General features: G+C 41.6%; 1 protein-coding gene across 1 annotated transcript in view; it reads right to left on the bottom strand.

The window, feature by feature from the left end:
• Positions 1-9,926, bottom strand: part of LOC125481378 (phosphatidylinositol 4-phosphate 3-kinase C2 domain-containing subunit beta-like) — a gene marked incomplete at both ends in the record, with an annotated part of 23,043 nt that extends 13,117 nt beyond the window's left edge. The window contains 2 exons of the mRNA XM_048592849.1: positions 6,760-6,880; positions 9,772-9,926. Of these exons, the coding sequence (XP_048448806.1) occupies positions 6,760-6,880; positions 9,772-9,926 (276 nt within the window). The remainder of the gene's footprint in view (positions 1-6,759; positions 6,881-9,771) is intronic.
• Positions 9,927-10,775: the final 849 nt, after the last annotated feature.

Genomic DNA, 10,775 nt, shown 5'->3' with positions numbered 1-10,775 from the left:
TTTCCAGTACCTTTGTTTTTGTCACAAAGCCTGGAACCCTGTCTTATAACGCTTACCATAGTTGTCAGCAGGCCTCAGTCTGGGGATTAGCTTTCACTCAGGAATTCTTGGCATTCTAATTCAAGGGAAGTTTCTGATACCAGTCCAGGCCCTGTTTGGGGCAGAGACAGGAACATCTCCTCATAAAGGAATGAGGAACCGAACGATAGGCAACATGCCACTCACCTTGACTCTGTGTCTGACTGTGGGCTGTTTTCTTCACAGAGTGAGAGCAGCAGATAATAAAGAAGGGGTACAGAACAAGCGTGAGTGTAAGGCAGTGGAGACAGGATGATGGAACTTGCAATAGCAGAGGGGAGAATGACATTGACCTTACTTCTACAAATGGCTGATACTGCTTTAACCTGAGTGATAACCTTGATGCATCGCGCCCAGGGGAAATGTCAGGAATGCTGCAGGGCAGCTCTGGACTCACGGTACTTGCGGGGGTGCACAATGGATGCTGGTGAATTTCAGGAAACCTGGTGAGTTTTTCTAGGAACAGCAAGAGCGAAGATGGGATGGAAACCAGACCTATGACATGCCACAGGGGCGGGGTAGGTAATTAATGTGACTAACTTGGTGAGACAGGGCAAGAAAACCTGCTAGGCCTCACACGGAGAAACCTTCCAAAAAGCTACGCAGCTCAGATACAGGCAAAATAAAAAGTAAGATTCAGATTTTTCTAAGACAAAAGTACATAATGATGTGGAGCCTAGGCAGATAGATGGTGTCCATCAAGCAGATCAACTATGGTCTCACTGAATGTGACCAAGAAGCTGAGCTGCTTTCTCCAATTCATAGAAACGTGCAGCAATAGGAGGAAGTTTTCCTGCCTACAGGTCCCTGTTAACTCTAAGTAAGAGGAGTTCTGCTTAGTCCCACACCTTTACCTTTCCTCTATAAAAATTCCTCATTGGCAAATACCTGCCCAATTCCCTTTTGAAACTATTTACGAGTACCTTTCACCTGGGTTAGGAGCTGAGGGATTTGAACCTACAATCGTAACCCATTTAACAATCATTTTTAAAAAACACGGTCATGACAATTAACCAGCATCTCCCAAGCTAGACATTTTACTCTGATGCATGAATCATTCATGCTAGGAGCTGGCTGAAAAAGTGCAAATAATGCCAATTTAGGGACCTTTGCTGGAGTCAGAGTTGGATCAGCTGAGTGCATAGAAATCTCTTTCTGGTCTCAGTACGTGTGACAGCAGCTCCTGTATAAGAAAGATCATCACATCCACGTATGAATTGTCTTTGAGGAACGACCACACCATGATTAAGAACAAAGCTGAGTTCTTCTGTGCTGTCTTCCCCTCATCTTGGAGCTGGGAGAGCTGAAGCTGCTTGTATTATGTTAAATTTAACAACACTACGGGGTAAGGTTAAAGAGAATGGTCTAGTATTTTCTGGAGGTTGAATCAGTGAGAGGAGATCTCACAGAGAAAAAAAATTAAAAGGGATCGACAGAATAAATGCAGCCTCAGAGAAAAGGACAAGCCATTTAAGACTGAGATGAGAAAGACCTTCCTCAGTCAGTGGGCGGTGAACCGTTTGAGTTCTGAAACTGAGGGGGCTGACGAAGCTCATTCAGGGAGTAAATTCAAGGCACAATGGATAAATTTCTAGATACTAATGACATCAAGGGATATGGGAATAGTGTACTAACATGGCATTGAGGTAGATGATGATCAGCCACAATCTAGAATGGCAGAGCAGTCTTGTGGGGCTGAATGGCCTACTCCTGATTCTACGGTCCTATAATGCTGAAACAGCTAAATTGGCCCAAGATCAGTATGCAGGTGTTTATGCTCTAAATGAGCTTCCTGCCATCCTATTTCATCTCACTCCATCCTTTACTTCATTTCTTCTCCATGTATTTATCTAGCTTCCACACACATGTCTACGCTGCTCACCTCAATCAGTAACTGTAACTCTATTAGCCAGCTGGAGACTAGCTCACTCAGCAAAGGCTAGTGCTTGTGCCTGAGACTACACCAGCTCATTTGGCTCAGTGCCTTTCTGGATACCAGCAAACAGGAATGGGAAAGCAAAACTCATGCTTCCATTGAATGTTATACCTTCATTTCAGAGAGCTACTTGATTGGGTAGGTGGTTAGTGCTTGTAGGAAAGCTTCTGCAGACTTTTCCAAATGCCCAGACACAAAGTAGTTTAAATGAAATTTCCTACTCTCCTTCAGAATTGCACACCACACACACAAACAGACAGTCAGACAAGGATCTTCCTATTTCGGACCCTAAAAGTAGGAGAACCTGCCATCTCCAAAAGTAATAAAAACTACTGTGAATCTTCCAGGATCTAACAACATCCCACTTAATTAAGTTCAGAGCAACCATGTGAACACACACACATGCACGCACACACACACAAACCAGACAGACACACACAGAGAAACTCACACAAACCAGACAGATAGACACACACAGAGAAACTCTCTCACACACACACACACACACACACACAAACCAGACAGACAGACACACACAGAGAAACACACACACACACACACACACACACAGTAGTATGGATACAATTGCACATACGCACAGACAGGTGCAAACACACAAATAGACAAGCAGCCTGTTTTTAAACTAAAAGCTTGCAGCTGCATTGGAGGAGCTGTCACAGTGAATAAGCTGGAGAAAAAAAATTTAAAAACAGAAAATAGAATCTAACATTTAAATATTGTACATAATTTAAAAAAGTAAAAAAGAGAAGTTGTTAACCAAGCTTCATTCAATGATTCTGTTTACACTGAACACACTCAGACTGAAAGTAACACATTTATTTTGAGGGTCTGCAAATCTCTGCAAGCCTTCTGCATATTGTGGTTGCTACCTGTGCCCTTTAGAACAAACGGTTATTTTTTTCCCCCCACTGAGTAGTCCAGACACTTTTGTAGTGAAGACTAAATAGATAGTTTCCAGTATAACATTCAGTTTGGAGGAAAACTTAAATTGCTGGAGAAACGCAGCAAGTTTGGCAGCATCTGTGGACAGAAAGCAAAGTTAATGTTTCAAGTCTAGTGTCCTTTTTTCTTCTATTCATTTGTGGGATGTGGGCATCACTGGCTGGCCAGCATTTCTTGCCCATCCCTAGTTGCCCCCTTGAGAAGGTGGTGGTGAGCTGCCTTCTTGAACCGCTGCAGTCCTCCTGCTGTGGGTTGACCCACAATGCTATTAGGGAGGGAATTCCAGGATTTTGACCCAGCGCCAGTGAAGGAATGGCGATATATTTCCAAGGTGAGTGACTTGGAGGGGAACTTGGAAGTGTTGGTCTTCCCATATGTCTGATACCCTTGTCCTTCTAGATGGAAGTGGTCGTGGGTTTGGAAGGTGCTGTCGTAGGATCTTTGAATTTCTGCAATGCATCTTCTGCAGTTTACTTTAAAATAATTCACCCTCCAATAGCCCCACACCAAATTGTGACAAATTGCATGCCAATGACTTTCAGTCATTAGTGAAGAAAACCTTGGAAATCAGACCATATCTGTAACCTTCCAATACGTGCTCCTCTGAAACATGTTGAGATGTTTTACTTTGATAAAGCTGTTGGGTAAATACAAGTTCTCATTGTACTAGATCAATTCCCAACAGTCAGACATTGAATTGGGGAATTATCAAAAGTGTCCAGGTCTATTGCACATGTGGTTAAGTCAGCGTGTCAACGTTCAGTTGAGACACTGACTTTAGCCATGTGATAAAGCAGGTGGTGTTCCAAAACCCCACTGTATACCTTCATCAAGAGCTTAATAAGGTGCTTTCACTACAGGAAGCTTGATGTTCTTGTAACCAATGACGCCACCCTCCAAGGTTCCTACAACAACCACCCTGATTTAAAAATTTTACCTAGCAAAAATTAGGAGTGAGAAGTTTAATCAGTCTAGTCTCTGACATTGCAGCTCTCAGTAGAATGCTACCGTTATCACCAGGATCTCTCCAAGTACACGGCTTTCCTCCCTCTACACTTGCCTGGGCAGGTGTAGCACAACAACAGTCAAGAAATTTGTGACCATCCATGACAAATCTATTTTGATAGGTGTTTTTGCGGACGAACGCAAGTTATCTTTCCTATGCTGTTGGCAAGATCTGACTGCAGGAATGTACCAAACATGCTTCAACAGTGCACTTGAATCACATGGCTTCTACTTCCAACATAGTAGGAAGTATGAAACACCATCAACTGCAAAAATCTTTGGGTCACAGAGCATCCTGAATTGGTCTTACAGCAATGCTTTTTCTAATGCTGCTGAGGTCCATCATCATAAAAACAGAAAAAAATTACAAAGAAAAAGTCCAACACTACCTTCCAGAGGGAGGACAGGTAGAGATTGGTAATGAATGTGACCTTGTCAGAGTCATCCACAGCCAAATAATACATTTGAAGAAATGTCTCCTCCTCAAAATAGGCCCAGTTAATATTTGTCACCTAAATCACTACAGCCACTGTCCACAAGGCAAAACTCAGGAGTGTGACGAAAACTCCCCACTTGCCTGGATGAATGCAGCTCCAACAACACACAAGAAGCTTGGCACCAGAAAAAAAAAAGCAGCCCTCTTGATTGACACCACATCCACAAACATCCATTCCCTCCACTACCAATGCTCAGTAGCAGCGTACAATATTCAAGATGTACTACAGAACTTCACTAAAGCTCCTCAGACAGCTCCTTCCAAACCCATGACCACTTTCATCTGGAAGCACATGGAAATACCACCACCTGCAAGTTTTGCTCCAAGCCACTCACCACCGTGCCTGAGTCTAAATCCTTGAATCCCTCCCTAATGGCATTGTTTGTCTACCTACAAAACGTGGACCACAGTGGCTCAAGGCAGCAACGCACCATGACTTTCTCAAAGGGTAGATAGAGACAGGAAATAAACGCTGGCCCAGCCAGCAATACCTACACCCTATCAGTGAATTTTTAAAAAGCTACAGTTCAAATCGTGTCCAAGAGACAGTGTCAAAAGGAAAGGAGTGACAGACATGATTCTTTGAGACTGTTCTCTGGGTCAGGGCAGCAGGAATTGGCAAACAGTGTGCAATGCTCCATTAAAAGTCTCAGGCTTTCTTTAGCTCATCGGTCTCTTACTACATGAACACACATGATGGCTCCCAAGGTGATCTTCACCTGACAGATCACTTTATCCTTTCTCCCTCTAATGCAACACAAAGGTGAGCAAGATTTCCCTTTTTTCAAGGGGCTGTGGTCTCTGTCAGCCTCATCCTGAGGTTGTCTATTTTCCCAGCAGGGAGTGACATGGTGGTAATGTCACTGGACTAGTAATCCAGAAGTTCAGGTGAATATTTTGTCATCATGAGTTCAAATCCCACCAAGGCAGATAGTGAAATCTGACTTCAATTTAAAATAAATCTTGAAAATCCATGAAAAATATCCATGCGACCAGCATCAATTGGTATTCTTTAGGGAAGGCAATCTGCCATCTTTACCTTGTCTGGCCTACGAGCTCAATTTTTAACTGCCTTCTGGGCAATTAAGGATGGACAATAAATTCTGGCACATGCTACATTCCATGAACGAATCAAAAAAAAATGCCGAGTCAACTACCAAGACCTGTCAACTATTTAAGTGAGAGTCAGATATATGTCACCCATTCATGCACTCCAATGGGTAGAATAGAACAGAATAGAATAGAATATCCTTTACTGTCACATGCACTCAAGTACAAAAGTACATGAGTACAGTGGAAAGTTTTACAATGTCATTTCTTATGATGCCATCTTAGGTACAAGTACCTAGGTACAAATCCTTGATACAAAAGAGGAATAAAAATGAAAAGTAGTTGCATTACTTAACAGTGTTTTAAAAATAAGTTAGAAGTAAAACATAGTTAAAGGATTGACATTACAGTCAGGTAAAAAACTGGTGTAAACACTGGTCAATTTGAATATTCAGCTGTGCTCATAACTTTGTAATAACAATCTGGCACAGGCTGAGTTAGCCAAGTGGTAACAGAGTTACTGTACAGTGAATGACATCAAAAGGCAGCTAAGCAAAACCCAAGGTTCTGTTCCCTACCACAGAACAGGAAAGTCTGCAGTTGGACCTGTGGTGCGTGGTAAGAGATAGATCTCAGCAAAGGCAGCTTTAGTGCCACTGGGATTTTCTGTGAGCTGGGAAGTACAATGTGCCAAGTTCCATCTCCTGATTTCAACCTGGTTATTCGCATGAATGTGAAGTGATGCATTTTGGAAATGTGAACAAAATGGCACAATTTTGAAAAGGTATGATGGTTCAGGAAACAGATATTTCACAGTGGTTGCATCCACTAACCATTGACTGTCACAAGAAAAATAGATAAAGCTGCTAAAAAGCATGGCTTTATAACAGAGGCTCAGTGGAGAAATGCAAGAAAGTAAAGTTAAACCTTCATCTATCATTGTTTAAACATGCCCTAGAAGACTGCGGTCAATTCTGGACACCACATTTTCCAGTGGCTTGGGGTCAGGAATTGGGCACTGTCAAGGCCTTGTAGAGGAACGAATATAGTAGAATAGTACCATAGGGAAAAAAAAAGGTAAAAAATGCTCAAAATTATCCAACCACTTTACACACTTTCCAAAATGTTCTCTTTTCTAACTCCACAGCACACTTGCTGATTTTTAAAATGCATTTTAATTTAAATATCGATTTCAACAGAAAGCTACTTAAACTTTCAGCAAGTAACTTACTTCTGTAGAAATTCTTCCAGTCCACATATCTTCAAGACAAAGTTGTCAACGTTTATGCCACGGAGGTTGTCATAGATGTAACAGAGAGTCTGATAAATGACTAGATCTACTGTGGAGCCCCCTGGAAAACAAGGCAATGTCAAAACCAATGAACAATTTGTATTTATATTCAACTTTTAACTCGGTCAAAGATCCCTTAAAGGAGTACTCTCAAACAAAAATTGACACTGAACCATAAAGAGTACGATAGGACAAGTAAAAAAAAAAGCTTTGTCAAAGAAATAGATTTTATTGAGCATTTTAAAAGGTGGGGAAGTAGAGAAATACAGAGTTTTAGGGAGTAAAATCCTGACCTTGGAATCCAGTCAGCTGAAATAGAAAAATTGAAGGCATGACTGCCCATGGAAGAATAAAGAAAATAGGGCAGGGCACAAGGTCAGATTTCTAAGAAGGTTGCAGGTCGAGATGAGGTTACAAAAGTAAAAAGGGGCAAAGCCTATGACGAATATGAAAGTGAGGGACAGAAGTTCAAAATCAGGGGTGACAGGTGATCTCGCAGTAGAGTTTTGCAAATTTTTAAAGACGGTACAAGGTAGAAGACCACCAGGAGATGGGACATAATGAGGATGAGGGTCATAGTAGCAACAGATGATGTGAGGCCAGGGCAGAGACAGGTGATACTACAGAAATGGGGCTAGGATGCCTTTAAAGATCAGGAGCTTTACGACTCTTACAACAATAAAACAGAGGAAAACCCTGAAGTAAGGGCTCTGGAGCCAATATCACATGTGTCATTGCTCAGAGATACACCCATCTGCACTAAAATCTGTAAAGAGCAGGTTTGTTTTTAATCTAAGATGCAAGAACATTAGAGTTCCTTCAGTGTCAGATTTTATCCTGCACTCATCTATCAGCTCATTGAATATAAAAGGTGCACAGTTTGCTCTACATGATATGAGCGAAACTGGGATTAAAGACATAAGCAGCAGTACATCTGATACCAGTGATTTGTGAGGCTTTAAGCAGCATGCACTTTCCATTCGTTAATACACATTAGAATGCACAGGCAGGGAAAAGCCACAAATTTTTGAGTGGTATATTGGTTTGGCAGCATATTGTATCACTACTGATGAATCAATTTAGATAGGTGGAGATAATGAAATTCTAAAAATGCTTACAAGGCTCCCCTTTAATAGGGCAACTCTCCTTCTAAATGTCGTTAAGCTGACAAAAAGATACATGTAGAATAAATTGACAGGTCTACTGAAGCATTTCAGTTTTTTTTTGTCAACTTTTGGGTGTTAATTTATTTCACTTGCACTCAACCGCTTCAGTAACCTCTTCCTTGGCAGCTGCCTGAGGAGGTCATCACCTCTTGCTATTTGAAACAAATTAAAATGCTAATTCCTTGTAACAGATTGATTGAAAGGGAACATTTATTGTATAAGAAATTCCTTCTCCAGTATTCTCCCCTCTCCTGAAGGGACTGTCACGCTGGTGTAAGGTTCAATGGATGCCAGCTGCCATTCAATATCCTACACAAACTAGCGTATCTTCAACTGTGAACTGAGACCAAGTATCTAGACAGGGTGTATGAGTGTGGGGGTATCAGGATCAGGACATGTTCTGTCCCGATCTGACAGGTACCCTTCATCACCTCTGACCAGCGATCAAGACAGGAAATCCTTTGTGATTTTCCCACCCTAGACCAGATGAGCAGAGACGCAAGATTTGCTCTTTGATTAGCCATGTCCCTGGCTCAGATTGGCTAACACCACACATAGAAAATCAAACCTGGGAACTTTTCAATTATATGGGTCCGTTACTGAATGGGTTTATTCACTACAGCACTGAAATTGGCGCCTGAGAGAGGATTGGGCCGTTCTTTAAGGTCGCCTCTGTGGCTAGATTATGGGGTAATGTTTGTAAAGATGCAATAATAGAGAAATCATGTTGTAATTGGCAGTTAATCCATGCCAGCAGTGGTTTGGGATCATCGCCAATCCAAGCAGATAAACAGTAAAACGCTGTCTTGTTCGGGCCTCCGAGCTGTCTGCATCAAATTCATCCGAGGATGATGCACAGCGGGAAATGTTTAGCAAAGACCAGACTCCTCCAAAAGTGAGAGAGGAAGATTTATGCGCATCATTGGTCAATACCGATTTATAGATATTGATGCCTTGGTCATGAACAGTAATGAGAGTAACCCAAAAGTCAAATCAAAAAGCGATGTATTGCAAGCTCAAAGGAAAACTCAGCAATAATTGAATGCTGGCACTCAAAAAATTGCAAATATACGTGTATACATACTAGGAGCAGAATAGGCCATTTAGACCCTGCTCTACCATCCAATGTGATCACGGTTGATCTGTTTGTTTTTCAAATTCCACATTCCCTTCAATTCTGTTAATGTTTCAGTCCTTTTCTAAATAAGAACCTATCAATTTGTGTCTTAAAAATATTCAAAGACCCTTATTCCATCATCTTCTGAAACAGAGATCCAAAGTCGCATCACCCTCAGGAAAAGAAAAAAATTGTCATCTCGGTCCTAAAAGGGTAATAAATAACACATATCACAGAAGGAAAGAAGAAAATCAAACTCATAGGTATGAGTTAGAGGCAAACTTGTTTCAGGAAACTTGTTGATGCTATTGATTTACAGTCCGATGTGAATCACAGGGTAAATATAGGTATTATCTGAGTCCAAATACAGGAGAACCTACAGAAAATACTAAACTGAAATACTGCATGGAGTCTCCTGTTAATAAGTTCAGTGATTCAAAGAACAAATAGATTTTCAAGGTGTATTGTATTTAACTGGATAAAAATCATTCAACATTGAGCTTCTTTAATTTGGTTTCTCATTTATATAACAGAGAAATCTTCTATAAAACAAAAAAGACACACACCACTACACTTCGTTCAAGCAAATAACACTTATAATCCTGGCTACAACCATCAGATGTTTTGATTGAATAACTGGAATAGCTCGGGACCAAATCCAAAACTCACCATCACATGTGAATGTAAGTGGCTCTGACAGACTGCTGGCAGATACGGTAACTTTCACACTGATGCCATCTCCGTGTTGGTCATTCCTGATGACGACTGGACTCCAGATTAATCCCAGGTTTTTTGCCCCGTCACAGGTGTAGCTGCTTCGAAGCCTAAAGATAGAAAGAACAATTACCACAGGTGATTTGGTGGTGAGTTGTATGTGATAGCACTTCTGGATAGAGAATAAAAGAAAGCACAATTAGGGAGGGCTCTCTTGTTGTGTGGGAGTGTCCTTCTACCTCTGAGCCAGGAGGCCTGGATTCAAGTTCTACCTATTCCAGTGGGGTGTCATAATATGCCTGCACAAGTTGATTACAATATCCAGAAAGAACAATTAGACAGTTTGAATCTTTCTCCATTAGCTTTCACAATAGGATTTTACTTAGAACTCCTGATTCCCCAAAGCCTGTACATGATCTACATGGAACAAGTCAGGAGTTAATTGGCACGCTCTCTGCTTGCCTGGATGGGTGCAGCTCCAACAACAATCAAGGAGCTTGACACCATCCAGGGTAAAGCAATGCTCTCGACTGATACCTCAACTAACACCTTCAACATTCACTCCCTCCACCAACAATGCACAGCGACATCAATGGGTAACATGTACAGGATGCACTGCAACAACTCACTATGGCTCTTTAGGCAGTACCTTCCAAACTTCTAGATTCTACCACCTAGAAGGACAAAGATAGTAGAGACATGAGACCACTACCAGCGGCACGTGCCCCTCCAAGCCACACACCATCGTGACTTGGAACTAATATCATCATTCCTTAGTGATTATGGGCCAAAATCCTGAAACTTCCCTGCCAACAGCCTCAAGCATGTAACTACACCGTATGGACTGCAGCAATTTGAGGGGCATCCGACCACCTTCTCGGGGCAATTAAGATGGGCAGCAAATGCTAGCCTCAGCACCACTGTCCACATCCCATAAACAGATTTTAAAAATATTGGAT

Source organism: Rhincodon typus, unplaced genomic scaffold (assembly GCF_021869965.1).
Source record: "Rhincodon typus isolate 14 unplaced genomic scaffold, sRhiTyp1.1 hic_rhity00001920, whole genome shotgun sequence".
Lineage (NCBI taxonomy): Eukaryota > Metazoa > Chordata > Chondrichthyes > Orectolobiformes > Rhincodontidae > Rhincodon > Rhincodon typus.
Note: the sequence above shows the minus strand (reverse complement) of the source record. Positions and strands in the feature narration are given on the sequence as shown.